At 39.7% G+C, this 27455-nt stretch overlaps 1 protein-coding gene across 2 annotated transcripts in view; it reads left to right on the top strand.

Moving 5' to 3' along the window:
* pdgfd (platelet derived growth factor d) overlaps nt 1–27455 on the top strand; it is a 52955-nt gene that overhangs the window by 6718 nt on the left and 18782 nt on the right. Inside the window, exons 2-3 of one of the 2 annotated variants that reach the window (XM_061046386.1) lie at nt 18159–18348; nt 19708–19885. In XM_061046386.1, coding sequence (XP_060902369.1) covers nt 18159–18348; nt 19708–19885 — 368 coding nt within the window. Of the gene's footprint in view, nt 1–18137; nt 18349–19707; nt 19886–27455 lie in introns of both variants that reach the window. The other variant, XM_061046385.1, reaches the window with a different exon arrangement.

Here is a 27455-nt window from a genome sequence, read left to right as displayed (position 1 = left end):
GGTGGTGCTGGGATTCTTAGCAGAGAGGGCAGCAGGGGAAGAGTGAAAGTTTAGAGGGGAGCTTAGAGGAGTTAGAGAGCACGGAGGAGAGGGAGAGGGAAAAGGTGTGCTAAGAGAGATATGCCAAGTTAAAAAGACCTGTCCCTTCACTTTTCTGCCCTGTCAGCTTGGTGAGCGAGATAGCATGGCCAATGGTGAGCAAATGGAGAGAATATAAAAGAGGAGATGGGGGGGAGGCGAGCTGATGGAGGAGTGGAGGGGGGTGAGATAAGGAATTTTTTGGAGAGAGGGAAAGAGAACGGAGTAAAGTGCCGACCATCAGCAGATTATCTGATCTCGGTTTATGTTCAAAGGTTAAGCATAAAAGGAAGGCACAAGCAGGACTCTGTCAACATGCAGTACCCTCACCAGATAAATCTGGCTTCCCACCCTGGGAGGGTCATTCATGCAGAATGAGGGAAATGGAAACATTATTAAGCTTCCTCGCCTCGTGACCCATATGTGATAGTATACAAGAACAATGCATTCCTCTAGATTATCAAAATACACAGAATATTGTTTTTCGTTTAAAGTTGGTGAGTTCTTCTAGTGATGTTGTGACTTCAGGGAACTGACATTATCACTTGTTATCTCCAGTTAAGAACGAGCCAATTATGATGAAGAGATTTGGATGACAGACGTCCTGAACATGGAGTGTCAATTGTGAAACAGCACATCTCAGAATTAACAGATTGGTGTGAGCAGAAGTACCCTAATAGCTCTAAACTAGTGTGTGGCTAAGCCGACTGACATCTGATGTTTTAAATGTGCAGTCTTATATATATTCTTAAATATGACAGGTTTTGTGTGGACATGTGCTTTCTGTGCATTTGCACCATGTGCTGCTTTTTCACTGAATTGTATTACCTATCCTATATGTAGACATTGTGTATGGTAGAGGTCCTCCTATATCAGTTTTTTGTTCCGCATATTTTTGTTCTCCCTCTCCTTCTTGCTCCCTTGGTCTTGGGTAGCTCCGTATGTTCAAATATAATTTTATTGATATTGCCCTAATATTCTTTGGTCAAGGTGAGACACTTAAATGATAAAACCTAAGCCAGTAAACGACGTGTGGTCAAAAGTTTGACCTGCCGCTAGACAAATACTTTAGCAGGATATGCATAATAATGATTAACGATTCATTTAAAACCAGATAGAAACAATATTTAGCAGCAGCTATCATTTATAGAGGCAGCAAAACAAGCTAATAAGCTAATGTAATAGTCACCATTAGCAGTTATTTGATGGATAGTTCATAATTTCTTCAGGAGTGGGAGAATGCAGTGCAAGAGAGTGAAACAGCCTGAGAATGACAGACCTGTTAAAGAAAAGCTACAAAAAAATGTTTGTTCTAAGCTGTCAAATGCTTTTGACAACTTTTGACTTTTTTTTTTTTAATCTATCTCTACTGTGAACTGTCTTTTTACTCAATTCACAAGCCAATAAAGCTCTTCAGAGACTAAGCCCAGCTGGGGACACAGTGTACTGTTGAGGAGAAGTAGAGAGCATGGCTGAAAGGAAAATAAAAGGAGACAGATGTTTAGTCCTTGAAGAGTGTCTTCAGTAGCTGAGCCACCTGACTGCCATGGTGGCTGCAGCTACAGAGGAACAGGAAAATGAGAAGGAGAGGAAGAGGTTGGTTTCTCTATCAAGATGCTAGAGAAACCAAAATTAACAGGCCAGTGGATAAAAGAGAAGTTCAGATGCAATGAGGAACATAAAGGGAATAAAATAGGAGTTTTTTTTAGGAAAGATGGTAGAGATAGGAAGAGACAGGATGAGGGGAATTAATGAACAGAAGTGGGAGAATAAACAAGTAGAAAGTTTTAATTGAAGGGGAGATGAGGGGTTGAACAGGGTAACGCGAGGAGCGAACCCAAGTAGGGGAGGAGGAGGAGGAGGAGGAGGGAGATGGGAAAGTCTTGCCAATATGTGAGCTTTGCAAAAAAGAGCTGACGAGCAGGTTAAAGAAAGAGCCAGGGAGAGAGAGAGAGAGAGAGAAAGAGAGGGAGAGATGGATATGAAAAGAGACAGAGGAGAGGTGTGAAAGAGTGATAGTGAGTGCATGGCATCACAACAGAGAGAAAGGGAAAGAAGGAGGGAGTGTGCTGAATAAGCAGCGAATGTGAAAAAGAAACAAGAGATTAAGGGATAAGAAGAGGATAGAAGAAAAGCAAAGAAAGTTTGGACAGAGGGAGAGAGTTTGTGAACACGCAGGGAGGGAAGGTGGCCCCCCTATAAGAGAGACACACTGATGAATAAGAACGAAGGATAATAGGGTAAGAACATAGAAGTAGATCAGTGTTAGAGATGATAGATATAATTGTGTGTATTTGAGAGAAGCTAAGAGCATTAACATCCTCATACCTACAGCAGAGGTCTGTTTATAGATTGAGACAAATACTCTTTGCCTGTAACATCACTTAGTGTTTAAACAGCATATCAAGCAAAGTGATTAACCTCTCTCTAAATTTACTTAAGTGTATAAGGTGTTTGAAAACTACTCAGCTATATAAAAGAGAGTTTCAGTTAAACAGAGTATTACAATATATCCCGAAACTGCACATTTTCACTCAGACACCTTGCACAAAGACTATAACAAAATGATTCCTGAAACAAATAAAAATAAAAACATACATTTGCGTGACAACTTTGAGGCAACAAAAGAAAATGCCTTGTTATCAGACCACCATGTGGTGACAGGGTCCTAAACTATACAGCACACTTCATATTTACACCTCCGGTGTGTAACAATGCCTCTGCAGCTGCAGCTGGTGTGTTAATTACATTGGTATCCCCTCAGGCGAGGTGTTGCATAGAAACGGGCTCTCAGAGGGGATTGTGGGGGGAAATTAGAAGGATCTTTACTGCAGCTATTTGGGAATCATTGAGCTTTAAGTTGGATCATAACAGGAAGGCGTTTGATCTGCATGAAGCTGCATGCAAATATTCTTTTTAAAGCCGGTGATGGCTGCATGATTTATTGAAAGGCAAGGTGTTCACTTATTAGTTTGCACCAGAGTTTACATCCTTAATATTCTGGAGCAGTGTATTGAATCCATATAAACTACACTAAACATGTCATAATAAGACTATGTGGGCTTTGAGCATGAACTGCATAGACAACATGACACTCCACCAAAGTAAAAGCCAAAACATTTGAAACTCTCCCTACATACTGACCAAAGCATAGGTCATAAAGTCCACCATGTGAACTGATGGACTTAAATTCTAAAGAAACTTCATTTTTTTCTCAAACATAGGGTTTCTCACATTAAAGTTAGTTCTTATTGTGCAGATGTCCTAGTGTTCATTTTTCAAGTTTAGTTTCAATTTGTTATTTGATGCTACAGAAAAGGGGTAAGATGTCATGATTGACAGCTCTGTCGACCAATGTGGCTCCTGTGGTGCTCCAGATTAGAAAGTGAAGGCAAAGGTATAGAGAAAAATGCAATGAACTCTAACACGAGAGTATTTCAACTTCCCCTAACTGTCTGCTTCAAACTGGCACAATAATCTGTTCTGTGGACTTTGACGACCTGGGGGATCTTTGCTGTTTTATCAATTTGTTAAATGTGTGTTTAGGTTAGCCAAAGGGGCTGAGAGTTGAAATCGTGGCATAGTCCATTGTGCGGACTTTGGCCCAAACTGATGTCACCAATGTGTAAAGCCAGTGTTTGTCATAACTGTCGTGATTTTGGCTTCATTGAAGAATACACTCAATGGGATGACATGGTCAACAGCAGGGTAGTTTTTCCCTTCATGCACCATGGGAATTGTGTCAAGTGGTGCTCCAATAGTAGATAGTTAATTTGGTTAACCATTTTTGTTTATTAATAATTCATTTATACAAATGTATTGCAGCCATTTCTTAAGCGTAAACCATAAACGCTGCTCCCCTTCAAAACAAGGAATTTAACTACATTTCCCAGGAGTGGTGTTTCTCCTTTTTTTCTGTATTTATCATTCTATAGTCAGCATGAACTCAAAGGATATGATCTTGAAGCTTTTTTGAAGTAGTTGAGGCTCACAAGTCACCTCTGACAAATGCAACCAACTGCAGCATAAATCCAATGACCCCTTTGCAGCAGGGCAGTGGTTTTATATTGAGTATTGTGTTCAAGCCATAACTGTTACCTGCTGCTATTCATATGGCTTTTTTATACGCCCAAACCTCATACCATGAATCCATCTGTTCTGATCTCAGTCTTTCCCTGAGAGACAAATTCAGCATTCTGAGAAATACTGTGAAGCCAGGGGGGTTGTGCTAGCAGGGCTAAGTGAGGGCGAAAACATGACAAATGTCAGAAATGACACTGCAGAATGATGAGAGCTGAAGCCGCTCTCACCCCGGGAGATCCATCCCTGCTGAAGGAAAGAGATAAACACTCTGTGTATTTATGTTGTGTGTGTTTTATATGTGTGTGTGTGTGTGTGTGTGTGTGTGTGTGTGCAGAGCAAGACAGAAAGGGAGAAATCCTCCAGTGCTCTGTGAGTGCTATGTCTTTGTTACTCTGACAATAGTGCGCCGACACAAATGAAAAAGAATCTTTTTTTCCTCCTCTGTCAAACACTTTTATCTTTTCCTCTCCAACTGTCAGCGTTTCTCCCCGTATTTCCTTCTCTCTCTCTGATCCTCCATTTGTGTGTCTCAGCGTTTCTCCCACTTTCTCTCTCTCTCTGTCTCTTCTAGTCTTCATTAGGTTCCCCTCTCCTGTTTTCATTTCATCATTTACTGTCTGAATTTGGTATTGGAGTGGCAGAGAGTGAGGAAGAGGAGAGCTGAAAGGAGAGAATACAAATGTGGAAAGGAGGGCGGGTGACATGGCAATAAGGGACATGGATAGGCAGCACAGAAGAAAAGGAGAGAAGGCATTGTTAGAGGCATATCAAAGAGGGGAAATGAGAGCAGGGCAGAAAGAAAAAGTTAACAGGCAGAAAGAAAGAATATAAAAGTCGGAGGGTAAAGAAATGGCAGGGGGATGACGTTATGTGCTTCTGTGGAGCCGGCGGTGGGATAAGTGATCCCAGTGGTAGATAGAAGGTCAGAAACACACTGACAGGCAGACCACTGCTTAACCCCGCACTCTCGAAGCACACCCATGAAAAAGCTCACACTCACAGACAGCTGATGTGAGGCAGGCAGACTGAGAGCAGGACCGCTGTCAAAACATCAGCATCTGCTCAGCATCACACACAACGCTCAGAGCAAACACGCACACACAATCATACATCCAGCAAACAGCATCCAAGCAGCCCCTTGGAGGGATCAAGGCTGATATTTGATAAACTTGTGCAACCACAGCTGTGGCTTAGCAGAAACACACACAGAGCCTATAGCAGCAGCCAGTTTTTCATACAGTTGTATGATCATGAGATATAAAGATGACAAAATGTGGTTTCTTTTCGTGCAGTTAATGTGTTCTAGCTGCGTGTTTTATTCTGCACACCTATTTATACGTGAACATCAGTGTGTGTGTGTTTTGTGTGTGTGTGCATGGGCGTGTGTGTGTTTATGGACTAATTGATTGTCCTCGTCAGCCCTGCTGTTCAGACTGCAGTTGCTGTCAGCAGGAGCCAACTGCTTCCCTAACAAGCCTTACAAACACACACAAACACACACACACACATACACACACTCTTTAACAAGCATGCACACACACACACACACACATATTATCCTATTATCCCTTAAACAGATGCACTAAATTCAAACACAGAGGCAGCACACGGAATCTATAAAGTGCATGCTGTGTGGTGTGCCTCAGCTGTTATTCTTGACATTTGCAGGTTTGATTGACAGACACTAAGATAGCTGAAGAATCCCCTGGCATTTCTCCATATGTGACGAAGACCAGGCCCTTAATCCAACCTTAAGACAAAGTTATAAAAGACAAGAAATATTACTAATCCTTATCCAGAAAGAGTATGTTGGATGATTCATAGTACAGATACAGTATCACACAAGCAGATGAGATAATGCAAATGCTACAGGCAACACTCCATCAGGCCCCACATGCTGTGTAGATTCACCCACACGTACACAGAGGGAGGATATTGCTGATGAAGTGTTGGTAAATACACTCCATCACAGTGTAGGAGGGTTACACAGGGACAAGCCCCTCTCATCCTTCATCCTCTGCTTTTCTCTATCCCGCCCCTCCCTCACAATCTGTCGTTACAACTTGAGTAACTTCACACACCCACCTGCTTTCTCCTCTCCTACTTTCTCTCCTGCTCGTTGAAGTGGTGCGTCTCTAGTCTGTCTTCTTCTCCTTTTATATTCTGTCCTCCTCTTTTTTTTCTTCATATGTTCCCCCAGTCTTATCGACAGTCCCTGTTTCCTGGAGTTTGTTTTCCTGTGAACAAAAAAGAAAACATTTAAGATGAAGATAAAGCTTTCTGTATGAAGTGGAGTTTTGTCGTTTTCATCCCTCCATTTATGCATAACACTGTAGTTGACAATGACGCAACACGTGTGCATGTAACTTTGAACACCAATCTACTTTCACAAGATATATTTTTGATAATTAGTCTGTACGTCCAATGAAACTAAACCTGTTCTCTTTACGGGGTTAAGACAAGGGGATACTTAAGAGAGGATTCAGCATCTTTCAGGGAAGTCTAAGACCCTGCTACTATCTTGATATTGTTGTCCATGACACATTGTTGTAAAGCAAATGTTTCCTAGGAAACATAACTGCATTGATTATGCATTTTTTCCAAGTGCTACTTTCTTTTACAGTTAGGCTTCTCTCAACCTGTGCGCTCCAGTCTCTCTCTCTCTCTCTCCCCCTCTTCTCTTCTCTGTGTGTTTCTGTGATTATGTATAATTTGGTGCCCTATCACCCATGCATCTGCTTGTTTGTGCCACCTCTGCATTTGGGTGTTACGGCTGCTAAAGCAGTTCCGCTAGTGTCTCCGCTGACCTGTCTTCAGTGCTGACTCAGCAGGTGTTGGTCCCCTCTGCATTATTCAGAGAGCTTAGCCAAGGTGTTAAGCAGGAGCACATCACAGCGGAGGGTGGGAGCCTGCTAAGTAGAGTGGCAGAAGACACAAAGAATGTAGGGATGTTAGCTTAGCGCAATACAGAGATTAGCTTGTAGAAACAGGACTAAAGCCATGTCCCCTTTTTTATTCATGCACATTTTAATTCAGATTTGAAGATGTACTTTGTTATACAGAAGTTAGTTTCTCTAAAGTGATTTGATTGGACAAGAGGCATGAACGCTGATGTAGTGTGTTTATGTTCAATATCTCGTCCCTATATTGACATACACAAAGGAGCCAAAGTGGAATGTGTTCAAAGTTACATAGTTACATGGATATTATATTTTCACCTTTTCAAACACTGATTTTCCAGCCTAGTTGGCAGAGTGCAGCTCATCCATCTTCTTTGTACCCATCGGTGTAATTTGTCCCCCTAAACAGGTGATGAATCATACATGCCTGAGAGGCACTCGCGAAAGCTAAGTGGATGCTAATGCTAATCAAAGCCCCAAAAGGGCCACAGAGGCTCGCTGGTGAAGATGTAAGACACACTAAAAGGCTCCAGTACCAAAGAAAAAATTGAAATGCATTTTCGAGTCAAAGTTTTTCCAGTGATGTCTCTAATGTGTGTATGCTTTTGAAGGAGATCACAAAGGCACAACAATGATGACTTAGCAAAAATCGGAAGCACACCACAACAAAGCAAGGGATGTACTCGCACAAGCCTGTGCATAACTTCACAGATGCAAACAAAGCATTTATTATCTTTTGCCTCTTTCAGAGTGTGACTCAGACATGCTCTTTGTCGCAGTCTATACAGTGTTTGATGTGCCGAGGTATCTTGGGGCTTTGTGGACTTTTCTTGTCCTTTTCACAGTACAGTAGCTGCAGCAATGTTCTCTATCTTTCCCCTTTTTTTATATATATATTTCTCTGTTCTGTCTTAATGTTTTTTTCTCACTCTATTTGTTTTTCACTCAATCACAGTCCCCCTTGTTTCTCTCTCATCCATCCCGCTGTCTTTCATCTCTCCTCTGTCTCATTCCTCATTCTCAGCCTTTTTTTTCCACTTTCTCTGTCTCTGTATTTTTGTCTGTCTGTTTGTCTTCCTTCTCTCACTTGTCTGCGCTGCGAGTTGTGTGAAGCTGTTTTGAGCGAGTGAGCTCGAGTAAACTGTTTTGGTCACGTCTGTGGATGTTTGTGTAACCTCCTCTGTCCGTGTTACAGGACATTCCTTTGTGTTGCTTCAAAAGGAACATTCACACCCTCTTTCCCCCTCTCTCACACACACACACACACACACACACACACACACACACACACACACACACAAACACAAACACAAACACACACACACACACACACACACACACACACACACACACACACACACACACACACACACAAATGCCCTCACACAAAGTGTTTTAGCGTATGCCACACACACCCTTTAGCGTAAACACACACACCCTTTCCCAAGAGGGGATGGATGATGAGAAATGGATGTCTGCTTAATATATTTTGCAGATTTTTTTACTTTAAGATTGACACTGATGAGATAGGGAGGATAAAAGAGTGTGTGTGCTCATTGCCTGAAGTTACTGAAGGCTGCTGTTGGTTCTATTTTCTTGCAAGTTGTGTTTCGTTTGGGAAGTAGTGTGTGACATTATTTGTTGAGGACAACTATTGATAAAGTCTTGTCAATGATGATCCTGAAGCACTTAAATATTCTGAAGGCTTTGAAACAGGATGTTGTATTGGATAGATAAAGATCATTGAATGTAAATAGACCATAAATAGACACAAATAGATCATGAATATAACTTGGATAGAAAAGTTACACAAGAACTACATAAAAAAGTATCTATTCTGTTTATTTGGTTCTAACATTTTTTTTTTAATATGAAAATGTCTATTTTTCTTTACTTTAAATTATTTTTTTAGATTCAATGCGATGGGCATGCCATTTCCATGGAAGTGGTTGATTGATAGTTGATGACTGCCGTTGCAGTAAGATGTGCTTTCAACTTCTGTGGCATTGTATCAACTCCAGCACATTGTATCGATCTCTTTAAAACAACATTCTGCTAGGAGAGTGAAAGCTAGCTAGCCTAGCTAGCCTATCATAAGCCTCCCACAACATGTTATTTCAATACAATACAGCTCAGCTAACATTATCTAAGAGCGGTGTCTGGCTAATGTTAGCCAACTTTCTTGAATGGGGTCATTAGCCTCGATGGTACATTACCAGACTGACACAAACCCTAGTAGGCTTTAAATCTCAACACAAATTGGAGTGACATACATAACCAAGGAGTAGTGAGTACTCAGGTCACAGATGGGACCAAGCTAACAATGTCAGCCCCCTAGCTGTCAAACGTACAGTATGTCTGTAAAAATAAAAGTTACATTACTAAAGAGGAGTTTGTCACCAATGTCACAGTAGATTAAAAAAATCGCAAACAAAAATGGATTTTGAAGCATCTAAGTATTTTTTTTATTATGAAAGAAAATCACAACAGTAAAAAGGAACTTAAGAATTAAAGCACAGATTATTCTAATGCTTTTGTATGTTTGTTAGTTAGCGCAAATACACGTGTCCAAATTGTCTCAAGCACTGCTGATCCAACTGAGAGGTATGACTTTAAATGGTGAATGATGACTTTTAAAGTGTGGTGTTGTAAAAAAAAAAAAAAAATTTCAGCTGAATTTCCTCCATTTCTTAGAACTTGTGGATGAATGTTGCATGCCCCACACTGAACACCAATCCTCCTGTGATGTTTCAGTTCTTTTTCCCATCTTAGTTTGACATATGAAGGATAATTCCCTTACTGTGTCTGGAAATCCTGGTATAGTTTGGGAGAAATGTTCTTGCTGTTCCGTATAAACACTATATCCTTCTTATTTCATAATAATCTCTGTTTGAAAGGTACCTGAAGAAATTGTTGCTTTGTGTGTTAAATATTTTTTTAACATACTGTATGTCCAAAGTAATTTAGATTAAAATTAGGCCTGCATGAATTGAGAAAAATATGCAATGTCTGGTACCTTTTTGACCAATATTGCAATAACGATATGAATTGCGGAAAAGAAAGTGCATATTAGCTTTAACTCACAGTATGTGTCACCTGTTTGCAACATGTTCTCCACTTCATTGTCATTAATTAATCCAAGAGCAGCTGACAGTTAGCTGTAGCTTCATCTGACTGCATCAAATGGTGTGAAAACATGGGCCTCACATCCAGCAAAATGTACACATGCTGAGTGAGAAAGAATTGCTTGACAACATTAAAATAGTTTTTTATATTTATTGAGATAATTTCAGACTTTCATGATGTGTTTATTGCAAATGCTAATGTAGTGATAAGGGTGTCATCACGATGAATTGCCCGGCCCTAATTAAAATACATTTTGACAAAAACTGTATGGCCATAAATCTATTGCAGCTGCAGTGTTGTGTCCAACTGAAGGGCCATAATGCATGTAGTGTGCTGCTTTCTATAATTCATGTATATGCACACCCCAGCATCCTCCACATATATGTAACTCTCAGTTGAATGCCTCTGTGTCCTGCCTAATGCACTGGACATTCTTCAAACATGTACTTTCCTTCTTGATCACCACTTTGATAGCTAAACTGGAGCGTAACTGAAAGGTTTCTCCTGTCTTTCTATACTATACTCTGCCCTCTTCTTTATGCCATCACTCCACTTTAGCATCCCAATTCCCCACACTTTTACACTGCCATCGAAAACATGCAGTCTATTTGCATAAAAAACTAATAGAAATAAATTAGTTATGGCAGCAGAGGTGGGGGTGATTTTAACAGACAATCTGAAAGAAAAATAGATCATTTATCAGATGAGGCAGGAGGACGACAAGAAAAACACTAGTGATGCACAATTTTTTTGGTCCATCCTCAATTTATTAATATTTCACGCCTCAGGGACCGAGTCAAACCTTGGTCACGCCTCAGGGACCAGGGTTAGTCTTGTTCCCTGAGGCATGACAAAGGTTTGAAATGCTTTTAAGTGTGAGAATGTTTATCAGGCCTCCATTGGCGCGAACCAAAGAAAAAAAGAAAAGAAAAATGAAAGCTTCAGTGTTTTTGTTGTAGTTAAATGAAAAGGGAAAAAGAGGGAGGGATATACGGTGCAGGATGGAGGGAACCGAGAAAGGAGGAGAAAAGTGGGTCTAAAGTCGACACTGACCAAAGCTGACACCCCTTGGCATGTAGTGTTCACCTCCAGGATTTGTGTGTGTGTGTGTGTGTGTGTGTGTGTGTGCATGTTAGCCATTTTCATGCCTCTGTGCTTGTGTGGGTGTGACTGAGAAACAAGGGAGAATATTTAAAGCTGATTTGTCATGAGAGAGTGGCAAAACAGTGGAGCCAGCACAGGCTTTGATAAGCAGCACAGTGATGCAAACAAACACACACACACACACACACACACACACACACACACACACACACACACACACACACACACACACACACACACACACACACACACACACACACACACACACACACACACACACACACACACACACACACACACACAGGCCTTGAGCTAACATTTAGCCAGATGGAAAAAGCTTTGGTTATTTCTCATGGGTGAAAATACTCTGAGGGTGCAAGTACAGCTTCCCGCATCAACAACCGATAGACACACAAGGCACAAGAACACGCACACACACACACACACACACACACACACACACACACACACACACACATGTAGCTATGAACAGATGTGCACATACAAGCCTGCTGAATACACATAAACAACCGATGACATAAACACAAACACACACAGATGGACACACATGCTTGCACAGTGTTTACCAGAAGTTTTGCTGCTAATAGACCATGTTCTACACTGTATCCAAACACAGGTGGAAACAAAGTTAAGCAGATAGCCAAGTATGGCAGAAAAATGTTCTATAACCGTAATAGTATTAATAAAAAAGAATGTCCTTTTTATGAAGTTAAATATTTCAGTAGATTACTGGCAAAGCTTCTGCCGAGGTTCATTCATGCAGCAGTCAAACTGGCTCATGAAACGCTCCTTAAATTCCATCCGTATTTACCAGAGAAGTAAATCCCAAAGTGAATCGTGTTGGATTGCATACATAGAACGCTGTACCAAGCCAAACCGTTTTAATTAAAAAGTCTTTAATTTCCTGTGACATGTCATATGTTTCATATGCCTGTCTGCCAAATTCAAAAAAATTGATCGCTTTAACTCCCTTTTCCTGCCACTGAAATATCTCTAGACTTGTCTGTATACTTACAATGTCTTTTTCCCTTTTATGATTAAAGCAAGAGTTAAACATGTTGAGAATAAAGATTTTTTTTTATCTCCATTTGCCAGGTAACAAGTGAATACTTCCAATTTGATTCTCCAAAAAGCCAAGAAAATGAAAGGCAAAAACAACTTATTGTCATTTTAACTTCTCTGTTATATACTGTATATGTGAGAGATAAAAAAGGTGTTAATTTGTGAGCTTTAAAGCGTTGTTTGAAGCCAGCCGTTTACCCCTCTACCAAAGCTACACGAACTGGCCAAATACAAGACTGTATAGTTATGAGATTAGTATCATACAGCTCTCATAATACTTAAAAAACAATCCTAACCCCCAGAAAAGCAAACCAATCCTCCATCCATGACAGTTCAAAAACGCCTGTTTTTATAGACAGAAAGTAGGACTGCCACCAAGAACGAGAGCAGCCACATAACATGTCTCCGGGGAGTTTTCCACAGCTGAAAGTGAATGTTCTATCTGTGTGTCCTGTTAGCTATAGTGCTGGGGAGTATGAGAATTCATTTTGAGAAGATGAAAGTCAGACAGGATATGTTAGACAGGGGTGGCAGATGTAGGAAATGGGGTTGCCTTGTTGTAGGTAATGTCCTGTGGGAGTGTGTCTCTGAGTGAGAAAGTATCATATGCACACTGTCAGTCAAGAAGAATAGCTCCTGGTTTGCATAGAATATACACAAGGATTAGGTTTTTTCATACAGAGTGACGCTTTTCTAGTCTGTTACTTCAACAAAATAAACTTTTAATTGAGAGGGATATTTATAAATGTAATATCTTGTCCTTGTCATCAGTTATTTTCTTGTAATTGTATTAATTTCCCCTCAGAACTAGATTGTTGGTCTCTGATGCATGCTCTTTGCAGGCTGATCAGGGTGTGATTGGCACTTGGATCAGAAATAGATCCCAGAGCCATGAAGAACATCACACCCTGGCACTGGAGGTGGGAGAGCCAAGTTTAATTAGCGAGAATTTTCCCACATATATCCCAGAAGACGTGCATTCATTTGAATACACACCATACAATCGTGAACTTTTTTTCCTGGCATATCCACAAGCACAGTTCAGCAGATCCCACGCACAAAACACACAAACACACACACACACACACACACACACACACACACACACACACACACACACACACACACACACACACACACACACACACACACACACACACACACACACACACACACACACACACACACGTCACACAGCATCATTGTCACGGTTATTTAGGTGTCAGATCAGGGGGCTGAAGGCTTAATTGTGAGTGTCAGACATTACGTGTACTCTACGTATGTGAGTGTTTGTGTGTGTGTGTGTGTGTGTGTGTGTGTGTGTGTGTGTGTGTGTGTGTGTGAGAGTGTTTGTGTGTGTGTGTGTGTGTGTGTGTGTGTGTGTGTGTGTGTACTATGAGATGAGTCAGGCTGTCACTGATATTATCAGCAGTTTTGACATGATCTTACTTCCTGAGATTGCAGAACTTTAATTTTCTGTCAAGATCAAAAGAGATGTGTGTAAGTGGTTTTCAGCACAGTTCTGATAAAACACATGAGATAATGAGACAGATTCTGTGGTTTTGTGGCTTTGATGAGAATCATGAGCCTTTTTTTCACCTATTTTTCCTAAGATTCCTTCCTATTGTTACTTGATGGGGAGCCAGTGGCCTAGTGGTTAGTGTGTGTGTGCCCCCTAAGTACAGGGCTGTCATGTATGCATGTCATTCCCCACTCTCTCTCTCTCCCCCTGATTTCCGACTCCATCCACTGTCCTATCCCTCCAATAAAGGCACAAAAAGTCCAAATATAAATCTAAACTATTATTAATTGCTTAGGTGGACGTGGCATAAGAAAAATCATCAATCCCAACTACAATAAAGTTTTCTACTTAAAGTCTCTGTACACCACCCATATGTCTTTAATTTTGCTGATATTTTTTTAATATGCTACTGGGAACAGTGGCCAACTTTCTGGGGCTCTGGTGTTGCCAGCAGTTGAAGTTCAAATATTTTTGACTCTCTTCAGTCTGTTGCCATAGTTTACAGCCCGACTGGCAACTTGGGAAGAAAGAATGGAGTTTGGTGTTGAGAAACAACATCAAGTAATAGAGTGTTGGCTGCACTTGCATGCAGATATTTGATTAAAGACATTAATTAAAGCTAAACCAGTCGGATAACTGCAATGGATTCTTGGATTGTGCTGGGGGGATTGCATCAGACCCCTCTGCTCTCCACATGGACAGTTTTCCTGAAACAGCCAATGCTCACTAAAATGTTAGAGGATGATAGAACACATACCAATACTAAAATCCAGTCATGCGCCTACAGGTTTTATTTTGTTTTTATGCAGAATCTGTAAATGGGATTAGCCTAATTTTAATGATAAGGTATAACTTGGATCAAATACTAGATACATTATAAAACTCTGATTATCATTTTTTATCCTTCAATAATTCCCCATCTTCAGAGAGCATTCATTTCCTATCGTAACACATACACCCAAGATATTAGAAGATAGATTTACTTTTACAGATCAGGATATGGAGAAACTTTTAGCAATTTCCTTGAAGTCATTTTTTGCTTGTCACTGACAACACTTCCTGGTGGTGTGAATGAGGAGAAGAGAGGTAAAAGTGAACAGAGGAACAAATTAAACTGGAACTTTTATTGGCACCACATACAGTACAGTGTGGAGGGGATTTACTGGCAGAAAATGTCCTGACATGCATGGTTAAGCCAAGTAATAACAGCCTCTTCTAATTTCACATATTTCAATCATCCAGTGCCCATCCTGCCCTGATATAGTTTGGATGGTGACACATTCCTTTTTATATATAAATAAATATATATAGTTTGGCCTTGTAGCTTAGCTAATTTGATGTGGGGATAAAGTGCCGACTCTGCAGAGTTGTTGATGTGCTGACTTTACATCAATATAAAATAAACAAGTGTAGGATCTTGTAAAAAAAAAAAAACCTATACATCGTTCCTTCATTCAATTTTTTAAATATTTTGTTCAGTCATTGATGTAGAAGCTAGCAATCTTACTGTTATATACTTAAATAATGTGCATAAGAAAGTCTATGAGTCCTGCATTAATTGCCTAATACAAATGTGAAACCCCTGAATAAAATATTAAGGCAAAAGGTCAGCATGGCCACAGTTTCATTTGAAGTCCATTGTACTGCAGATCTATAAGAACACAAAAAGGACTCACTGAGTTTCTGAGACTGCACTGCCTATAAAACTGTACCCCTGATGTATGTGTAGGATTCTCTCAACCTGTTTTAACCATGTGTCCAAAATCATAGCCTAACACTCATTTGTACATCAAGCAGAAGAAATGTCGCTGCCAGTCTCTAGTTCCGTCTATTCTGTAGATCTGAAACAGAAAACTCGTTCGCAGCTCTCGACGTATTATACCATTATTAGACCAAACAATAACTCACCATGAGCACAGCACTAAGCAACATTTAGCAAAGAAACAGTGGCAGAAACCTCAAATAGATTTGATGCTAGAAGCCAGCAACAAGTTAGCAACCAAAGCCAGAATATTTTGGATAGCATCCTTTCACTGGGAATTAAAAATGCACAAGATGCCTGTTGTGTGTCTTTCCTAAACGAGTTAATGAGTTTTAGATAAAATTACAACATGTTCAAAATAATGACAAGTATGGCTGCAAAGTTGATGTTTGCTTGAAAATTAAGATAGTTCCCTCAAACATGGTATCCCCTAGGTCAGGGACCTATGTGAACATTATACAATCATCTGTCATCTACTCACATGTAAATCAGAGATTAGAGAAGAAAGATTTTTGGATATTTGTCAAATATTCTTGGACTCTCCCTTCTGATGAGAGAGTAAAAACTGTTTGATATCGTAGCCTACAATTATAAAGTTTGATTATAATGACTGGGTTTTTATTCTTTACTAAAAATATTACTACTAAAAATATTAAGTGCAATCTTGGATGTGAGAAACTATAGATTGGCACTCCATATGAAGGACGTGACAATTGCCACACACTCATGAACCCAAACTCCCTAGTGAATATATGTGAATGCTCACGGTTGCGCATACATACACACTATGTACCCTGTTCCCCAGTGACCTTAGTGGGTGAAAGTTCCTGACACATAAGCACTTTTATGAGTGAATGGACACACACAGAGGAGCTTCTGATCAGCAGAGTGGAAGAATTCCTTTACTAACAAACTCACAGATACACACACACAAAACCACCGAGCAACCCACACACTCTCACGACGCACACACACATTTATGGAAGCATAAATGCTCATAACTGAAAGTATACACTCTCACATACAAATGCATTTACACATACACACATTTGCCGTAGGTACAGTGTTAATTACCAGAGCCAGATTTGGCTGTGTGACTGCTGAAGAATGCAGAATGACCGATGTGACAGAATTACTGACTGAAGCAAAGAAGAGCAAGGTAAAGAGAGGATAAAGGGAATGAGGAGAGAGGAAAAGAGGCAAGTTTGCAGTGAAGAGGAGGAGGAGAAGGCCAAAGCTTCATCATCATCTCCCAGGGGTGCATACTGAGGTGCCTCGATTATGCATTCAGCCCTCTCATTCTTGGAAAAAAAAAAAAAAAACACGCACCCCTCAGAAAATACAGCCCTGTCAGCCTACACTAGCACACACCCTGACCTCAGAGAGAGTGTGTGTGTGTGCGTGTGTTTCTGAGTATGTGTAAGGATTTCTTTCCTTCTAATTTTTATGGAGTCAGCAATTAGATGATTGTAACAATTAATGAGTTTTGTTGTGTCATATCACAATCAGATTTATGAATGCATTTGTTAATCAGGATTAGATATTCAGACGGGTGTGATTATGATGTTGATCAGTACTGATGAGCAGTTATTTGACAACAAAGAAGACTTTTGCAATCACATTAGAAGAAGTCTGCACAGCTAATAAGCAGAGCTCATGACAGTTACCAAATTTGTCTTTCTCATTGTCTTTTTTGGGAGATATGAAAGGGTTGATGTGTTATGATGAAATGTGTGTGTATTCTTGTGACTATGTGTTTGTGGTAAGGTAGGGAAATAGCTTGAGCGCTGAGACATTAATACATGGTATTTTTGCTGTTTTGGCACAGCGGTGTAATTACATTCACTGGAAAGGCAGTTTTTCAAATGACTTCAAATGATTTTTAAATACAGTTGTGGTACCCAACATGTTATATATGCCATAGTGTATTAAACATATACATTATATTACCTGTGTAGAGAAGTACGTATCTGTCTCTGGCCTAGGAAAGACAGTATTGTCATCAAAATCTGTTTTGGAGACATTCCCTGTCCTAATAGTTTTAGGGAATTCCTTATTTACCTTGACCAACAGGTTGGTCCATTGCCATTTTTCTGCATACATTAAATTGTTGTTTTTCATAACAGTCACACAGCAAATAAGCATACTTTTGTTGACCTCTGAATTTTTTCCACCAAATGTCAAGCTTGTTTCATATTCATTTGAAAATTAGAAAGAATGTGACTCACTGTTTTCCTTAAAAACCACTCCATTAATAGAATAAAATACCTTTACTGCCATTGCACATAGTACAACAGAATTTGCTGTGCATCCCATTAGACTGATATGTCGCACTTATGTTTGTATTGTTAGTGTGTTTGTTTTACGTCTTCAATCTGTGCCAGCGTCTTTAAACGTTTAAGTGTCTACATGAAAAAAGCGGCTTTGCTTGTTTATTTACAACTGGACTAACTAACTGATTAGTTGTAACCACTAACAGACAGCAATCGCCTCACCACAGACTTGTACCGCAAAGAGGAAAACATCACAGTCACACCATCGGGTGGAGTCATCCAAAGCCCACGCTACCCCAACGCTTACCCCCGCAATCTGCTGCTGTCATGGAAACTGCTGTCGCCACCAGGGAGCCGCATACACCTGGAGTTTGATGGACACTTTGGCCTGGAGGAGGCTGAGAATGGAATCTGCAGGTAAATCTTTGAAAAGATTAAAATAATAACCATTGGAGGGGCACAAAGATAGAATGGAGACGAGAGGATTAGAGCAAAAATATGAAGACAAGTCAGTATGATGGTATAAAATGTATGACTTGAGGAGTGAAGAACATAATAAATGATATGCAAGCAGCTGTAACAAGGAAAAGGTCAAATGAAAGTAAGTAAAGTGAGGCTGTGAGAGAAGAACTGATTGGAAGGACAAAAAGGAGAAAAACAACTTTGTTGACGAGACGTCAAAGTTGAAAGGACAAATATGAGCTGCATTAAAAAGGGGGAAACATTTCTTAATGTACATATTAATCCACAAACAATAAACTCTCATTTAAAGAACATTTGAGATAATTATACAAAATGTTTAGGGGGTGGAGAGAGACTGCTTGTTGAAGTTTACTTCTTTGGCAAGAATCACAAGAAGCTTGTCCTTGAGGGTTGAGTAGCCGACTTTTTAATCCCCACATGTAACTTTGTCGTCTTTGTAAGCACTTTGCTGAAAAGACAATGGGGAACAGAATGGGGGGGGAGGGGGGTGGAGAGAAAAGATTTGTGAGGTAGGGAGAAGGAGAAAGTAGCTTTGTCCTGTTTTTCAAATCAGTTTTGTCATTTTGACTTTGTGTATTTGTAGCCTATGTCTGTATGTCTGTACTTGATTGGTGGACTCTAATGGAAGTTGACTTTGGCATGGATTGATGAAGTCACCCAAAGTATCCAAAACATTTTTCTGTACTTTTCAAGCACTATGACAGGCCGGTGAAGTGATTTCAGACTTTTTGTATTGTGATCCTTTTATTGGTTATAGAAACACAGCGCTCAAGTAGTCATTAAGATCTGAGAACAGTGCAATAACCAATCATCAGATAAGGCAGGCATACTACAGGGGTCTAGTGATATTATTACACAGGTTTTTAGAAAAGTTTGACTTATTCATAAAGACTTGTGAGATCCCCTGGCAAGAGTTACATTATACTAAAATCAATTCGCAACCATCAGTAAGCTGCATTTGACTCTCATTTAGAAATACAAATGTGCCTGTCACAATCCATCTTTTACTGCAAGTATAATAGGTCAAAACTGTCCAATTGGTTCTTTATTGTTTTACGTGATGTCACTTAGCTCCTAGATTTGGAAAATTAAACAGTCTGAATTGTGATTACCAAAAGAAGAAAACAACCAAAATAAGATCGAACGGCGTCTAAATGTTCTGTCTTTGATTTGTAGTGACAGGCCAACAATACCATCATTTCAAACAACATCTCTAAAACCTTCTTTTTTTTTTTACAAAGTTTGTATCCTTACTCTTTTTCTACCTCTCCGCCTCTCCCTTTCTCACTACAGGTATGACTTTGTGGAAGTGGAGGACCAATCAGAGACCAGCACTATAATTTGGGGTCGCTGGTGTGGGCAGAAGGCGCCGCCCAGTCTTAACTCCAAAACCAATACGCTCAGAGTCACCTTCAAGTCTAATGACTACTTTGTTGCAAAGCCGGGATTCAAAGTCTACTATTCACTGCTGGTGAGAATTTCACTCAGACACACTCACACTAAAACACACACACACAGCTGAGGAAGAACAGTGAGCGGATTTTTTGGGGGGAACATAGCTCAGTGTGTTTTTTTATATTTTGTAACATTGGGCTTAGGTAAAAAGCTTCTTCACTTTTGTTCATCTACTTGGCCATAAAAGGAAGAGATGGGATGATGAGGGTGGAGAAAACGATGGGAGAAGATGTGAGAATAGTGAGAGGCAAGATCTTGTTACACTGGTGGTGAAATGTCGAAATATATCACCCAAGTGTTCTTTCTCTCCCGTCCACTCAACTGTAGAGGGAAGACATACTTATGGGGGCAGACGGGATAGTGGATGAGAAAGGGGTCTCTTAAAGGCTGTCAAAGGAACAGATAAGGAGATTAGCTTTGTCATTCTGTCAGGAAGAGGAAAGAGAGGGACCCTGATTTGAAGATGTTCTCCCACCCTATAATAAGAGGGGGGAAGAGACAGAGCAGGGGAGAGACAGAGAGGCATTTAAAGATGTTCCACTGCCTGATCTTTTATGAGTGGCCAGGAGAAAGAGTGGAAGAGACACAGCGTCACAGACACACAGTTGAACTGGTGGCATTGCTTATTATCTGAGAAAAAGAGAGAGAGAAAAAGTGATAAGAGTACATGGAGGGGAAGAAAAGAGGATGAGAGAGATAGTGTATTTGCAGGCGACACCTTGCTTTATACTGTCATTTTGACATTACAGCTCCCGTGAAAACATTTACCCTGCTCTCATCACAATCTGAACTAAAAGCTCTCGCACATCACCAGCAGAAGCACATGTCATGGTACTGAAATCTTCCAGGGAAAAAGCTTTTTTTACCCCTTCAGTGCTGTAGTACTTCTATGTTTCTTTATCTCAAAAGTAATCACGGTTATGGAAAGTCTTTCTAACTTACCAGTCATGTCTGTGGCATTAACGCTTTAATGTGGTTCATTTTCATTTAGATCGTATCAAGGTCATCTTAAATAGCTGGATTCTGTAGTTTCAGGCTAGCTTTGTCATTTATTATAAGAAGTGCATTGTTTGGGACACATCTCTTTTTAGTATGATTGCTAATAAACTACAGTTACAATGAGCGTGTCATTGGAATTTAAAAACACTCCTTGAAACACTTTCCCTCCTTCTTTGGGAAAACTACTGCTACGAAGAAATTAGTAACCATATATCAGGGTTTAGTAGCTCATACATGGCTGATTTCGCTAATCCTATAAAGGTATGAATAACTTTCAGTTAGTGTTGATCGTGGCGTCCATGATAGAGAATGAAAGACTACACCTTATCTCATTGCTTAATGTGACCCAGGGGCAACTGTGACGGGCATAAAAAAAAAAAAAAAAACAGGATAGGATGGGCCAAGCATAGAGATGTTTGTCCATATACAGGCTCCACAATTAAATTCCGTCTGTTTCATATCCAGTTGAAAAATCCTCATAGTCCATTGAGATTTAATATTTCAATGTAAATATGTAAAACTCTCAGTTAGTTGTTCAAAAGTTTACTTTACTGAATGTGAGGATGATTCATCAGCATAAGGGGAGGAACTCATGATGTAGTTAAACCACCACAGAGCACATCTGTCTTCATGTTGTGATATTGAATTAGTAGTATAGATGCAATAATGAATAAGTAGTGTCAGAATGATGGTAAAATCAACCTTGAGATGGTATAGGGCTTTTCTAGTCTTTTCAACCATTAGATAAAGCGCTTTTACACTGCAAGTCACACCTACCCATTCACTCCCTGATGGCTGAGGATGCTACGTAAAGTGTCCATCAGTATTGACTATTACCATTCATACACATTCATACGCTGCTGATGAAGTAGCCGGAGCAACTTAGGGATCGAACCCCCAATCTTCCAATTGAGAGACCACTGACTCGAACCCTAACCCTACTGACCCACAGCCACCGCATGGTATCTTGGAGGTGATTTGACGGTATAGAAAGATAGTTAGGTATAGGTTAGGTAAGATAGGTATAGAAAGATAGTTTAACATCATGTTTTCCATACATCTCAGTAAATGTGAGGTGCTTGACAAATCAAAGTCCAACAACTAAGAGCAGAAGTTTTCAAAAAATGTATGGTTACAAACTGCTTCCAATTGGCGCAAACAGAAGGCTGGGCGTTTGATCGCCAACTCCTACAGTGACATGTTGAAGTGTCCTTGGGCAAGACACTGAACGCTGATTTACTCCTACTGTACTGCTTGCTTTTCTTATTAAGTACATTGGGCACTTTATGAAGCAGCCTCTGTCATCAGTGTGTGAATGTAGGGTGAACGGGTGAAAGTGACATGTAGTATAAAAGAGCTTTGAGAAGTCAGAAAACTGAAAACACTATTCAAATCCAAATCAATTCATTTACACAGGGATTGGATTGGTGTCTCTAGCCTTTTAGATTTGGATAAAATCAAGATAAAGGTGTTGCTACAGCAACAAGCAGTCAAAACACGTAATGCGATTTTTAAAAAATAAGGAAAACAAAAGCTACAAACTTTGTGTTAGTGTTTTCTAGCCAGCCTTTAATAACCTCAACAAATATACAGTACAACAGAGCAACTTCACACTTGTTTAACCTGACATTCTGTCAACAAAGTGAAAGTACCTTAAAATATAACTCCCTTATCTCTCTCTTTCAGACTCTCTCTAATTTTCTCTCCTCTTCCTCCTTTGTTATTTCTCCTCTGGTCAAATAATCACACCTTATCTGTACATTTTAAACAGAATCTAGCTCTTGGGGCTTATCTTATTTGATCCATTTTACCCATTTTTCAAAGAACTTGTGTCTGAGTCTGTTTTTGTCTTCGCATTTTGCACACATACACACAAAAATACACACACACACACTCACAAGGCGCTCATGCAGCTTCCCCCCAGCTAGACTGGAGCTGTGTGTGCGGCTTAATTTAGCAGGTCTAATTTGTTCTCTCCAGACCTGTCGAGCAGATAAGAGGGAGGAGGAGAGGAGGCAGAGAGAGGGACGGAGGAAGAGAGAGGCAGAGCGAAAGAGCGAGATGGTGCAGCAGTGGAAAAAGAGAACAGGTGTCTTGAGATGTTATCAGCGTGTCAGCTAATGACTAAAACAACCTGAATGGAGAGAGGCAGAGGCAGAGAGAGGCATTTGTGAGGTAGTGAAAGTAGCCTAAGGTGGACTAAATGAAAAAAAAAAAAAACATTGGTTAAAGTAACAATATCAGTGTGAGAGAGAGAACATTTAGAGTGAAGCCAGATGGAGGTAGAAAGGTAACAGAGTGAATATTAACAAAAGACCAACACAATATTCCCCTTGCTGCTGCTGCCAATCTTAAAGCCCGTTTTTAAAAACCAGTATACTCCAGAGCTGAGAAATACTGTAAAACCAATGGAGAAGTGTCAACGACTGACCCTCAAGTGGCCACATGAGGAGAGCCAATCCCAATCACCCCAATTTAAAATGCCCAAAAAATAACTTGTTTACAGCCTGGTACAAAGCACAGTTTGCTATGTATAGACATTTTTTCCTATTATTCACAACTACAAAGGGGGTTGCTTTTTATATAACTCACTGTTTAAAGCTATTAGAGCCTCTAAGTCATGCATATTTAGGGAGTGGTCACTTTAAGTGACACGTCGGAGTTGGTAGATGTCTACCAGGTGTCACTCTAGTTCATTCAATTCAATTTTACTTAATCTCATAGCTGTGTTATTGTTATTGGAGGTTGGAAAGGTGTAGATGTTGCTGTCATTCTCAGAAACGCCTCTGCTCCTCCCAAGTGCAACCACAGCTGTTAGCCACCTTGATCTTTTCCCATGTCATAAGGGCATCAAATGTAACATTCAAATCGGCCTTCTCTTTCTCTCTCAGTAAACATCAATGGAAGGCATCTCTAACATATTAAAAAAATAACATAATAAGACATGATGACTTATAGCATTTATGTAATGCCCAGCCAAGTCAACCATGAATGGCTGAGAGCGCTTTGATTGATATGGATGAGGGAGCAATGTCAGTAATCACTGAGAAGACAGGCGTCAGGCATGTGCCAAGCATCAGTGCTAATTATGTGTGATGTGTTAGCTTCTGCACAATGGTGGTTATTATAGATAATGGCTTAAGGATTTTTATCAAACAGCAGAATCTTCAACACTGCTATCTGTGATGGAGATGTCAAGACAGAGTGCAGTCAGATTTACCATTTGGGTTATGGTGAGGCATGCAGTATTTAATGTAGCTTAGCATAGTCAAAAGTGCATTTAAAAATATTTGTGTTTTTTTTTTTTTTAAATATATGAGATACTTGAAAAAAAGTTGACCACATTCATATTAGGTCTTAGTTCAATGAAAGTCTGTTTCATTCTAGAAAAGAACAACTTTGAGTACATTTTAATGGATTGGGACCTAAAATGACCTTAAGATCTCATATCAAAATAGAACTGCTCCCTCCTGCAAAGAAACAAATGCCAAGTATCTGCAGGCAGCACTCCAGTCAAACAGAGACCTTACTCATTATTCATGTCACTGTTTTCCCTCCAAAATCACAATTCTTTGATCCTTTTTAAATCTTGTTTTCAGCGGGTGAGAAATGTCATCTGCAGTGCATGCTTACATGAAGTAATGAGTGCCTTTGATTGCACAAGATTAACACTTTAGGATCTGTTTGGTTAGAAATGCTAAAAAAAATAAAAATCTTCACTCTTTGAGTGCACAAATCAGCCCTGTTTGAACGGAAGCAGAAAGTTTATCATTGCGAGACCTCAAAACCCTATGAATCTTTGGTTGTTTTCAACATCAAAGTAGCAGCATTGTATTTGAGTGCTGCTATCCTAATTACTTCAGGGAAATACTATTGATTAGGTAAGATGATCCGGGTTAGTTCCCAGAATCCCATTCTGAGTCATCATTCATGTGTGATTCCCAGACATGAAGTCTCATGGAATTTCCTTGGAATGATAGAGAACGAAACCAACAACACATTCATGTTTAAGTCAATGTGTGTGTGATAAACAGCAGCAACCATGTGCTTTCATAAACATTGTTTCACTTTGTCTAAAAAAAATCATCTTCATTTACTGTTGCTGCTAGACTCTCAGTAAAAACATCCTGCACATTTGAGAGAGATTGAGTAATAATCAAAAGTTGTATTTCCTTCATTATGTCCTCCATGTGGCTCCACTCTACATGTTACTCAAAGAGACTCAAAGACAGTAAAATTTAATATGTAGACATGAATAACCTGCAGATTATGATGAAAGTATCCCTGTAAATGACAAAAACAAATCACTGTGCAGCAGTATAAGGAGCCTTTCCCTGCTTTAACTTGAAAATGAGACAGATGAGGAAGCATGAATGTGGCCTTTGTCTTCTGGCTGAAAGTGAGAAAACTGGTTATATGGCATAAAATTGGACAGGGATCTTCTCTGGCCTTCCTCAGCCTCTGCAGCACACTTAATCTTCAACTGCTCTAGTGTCCAACTGTACAAAATGGAGGTCAAAAAGGCCGACTCCCTCGCGTTCCCTCCACCGGACAGCTACAGTAAATACGTTTTCTTTTTCCTCACTTGGGATCATAGTGATATTGTCTGAAGTTTTATCTTCAGCTTTTATGGAACATATTGCTTCATAGTTTAAAAGACTCTGTATTTTAAAATGATTTACAGAGACATTTTTTTGTCTCACCATAACCTGTTAAGGAGTTGATTGGTGCACGCTTTGCAGCTTGACTTGCTATCATCGAGCAAAACTTCCTGTACAGGCAGATGCCAGGTGATTAAAAAGATAAGTAGAATTATTTTTATTTATTTTAAAAGGAAGGTGTGGCTACATGCTCTAGAACTAAAACTTGAACGTGCAATTTTTTGTCAGACTAGGAAAACCCAAAGACAATACCGTTAAGGTGAACACAGTTTTAGATCAGTTTGAATCAAAGACCTGCATTAAGGTCAGATCTGCTCTCTGCTGAGTCAAGTTTCTATTCAACAAAAACATATTATGAAGAAGCTGATCCACAAAAATCTGGCACACAATTGTGAGATAAGAATGACAAGAGTGACGGCAAGTCTTCATGCTCAGAGGTTTTCAATCCTTCGGACATGATCTGATCCATGTCTCTTCAGCTTTTTTCCAACACTATTAAGTGGCCCAGATGTTCTTGAAATGAAGATTTTTTTACCTTAAAAGGAAATGAGGCAGGGAATCTGTAAACATGCATTTACCAATTCACACACATATACACTCTTACAGGAAACCTTCTGACCTCATTCACAGCTGGTTTGGGTGCTAATGTGTAATAGTGCATTCACCCTAAGGCCACATGCAAGAATCTGTTAAACAAAAACCTTTGCACACTTACTGACTTTGATGTCAAAGCTATCACATTTGCAGGCACAAACTTACACACATGCTGAGACATAGTGAGCACACTGTGTCTTTGAAGTGTGGTTGAGAAAGATTAACTGTTCCATATTGACCGGTGATGGTATTTAAGATGGAGAGAAGGAGAGAGATTCAATAGCCAGGGGGATTTTGTGCATGTGTGGTAAAGAGGGTAATGCCAAAGAAAGTGTGTGAACATTTGTGGGTGAGACAGATAGAGAGAGAGAGAGAGAGAGAGAGAGAGAGAGAGAGAGAGAGAGAGACAAAGAATGTGTGCATGTGTGCCAAATATGTCAGTCTGATGAGTGTTTATCCCCTAAACATGCTTTGGCCAGAGTCTGATACCTTTCACACACTCACATGTATACATACACACACACACACACACGCACACACATGCACACACACGCACACGTAAAGGCATGCTGTGAGCGGCTTCATTGCAATTCTTGTAGGATTTTCATGACATGTCGACAGCCCATCAGCTAGAAAGGTAGACACCTCAATATGTTGAATAACTTTTATTTAAACGTGGAGATATTAGGAGTGTTAAGGAAATAAAGGAAGTGGACTAAGACAGCACATAAATCATAATTTAATTACTATAGCAGAATGAACATTTAGAATATTGTTTATTTGCAGTACTAGTGTGTGTACATTTAACCTATTGAATGGATGAGCTACCTTCAGATTCTGGTGCCAATTTAGTGGTAAAAAAAATAAAAAAATGTTGTTGTTTTTTTTTTGATTCAGGAGTGATGTGTGTTTGAAACACAGGTATCGTGTCTCATCTCGTGCAAACCTGCAATATATTAGTGAATTGTGCCTAAGCATTTGATCTTCTCTTTACCCCACGCATGGCGTATTTATCATCTTTTACAGAGCGTGAGCAAATGTAGAAATATCTCACCTTTCAATTGAACACAACCGAGACACTCAACGTTCAACAAGTTTATACACATATCTGATTCACAAGAGCTCTCCGTGTTGTAGTTCAAACACAGATGTATTTAGTTATAAGACTGAAGATACTTTACTTTTTAAGGTACTATACGCCAATATAAAGAATCTAATTCCTTTTCATTCATATACATCTTATGTTTCATCTCTTCAGTATGGTTTATCGTGCAAAGTTGTCAGCTTAATTAATGAATTAATGATTGGCTATCTGTGCTCTCTGTTCCTGCA

Source organism: Labrus mixtus, chromosome 9 (assembly GCF_963584025.1).
Source record: "Labrus mixtus chromosome 9, fLabMix1.1, whole genome shotgun sequence".
NCBI lineage: Eukaryota > Metazoa > Chordata > Actinopteri > Labriformes > Labridae > Labrus > Labrus mixtus.
Note: the sequence above shows the minus strand (reverse complement) of the source record. Positions and strands in the feature narration are given on the sequence as shown.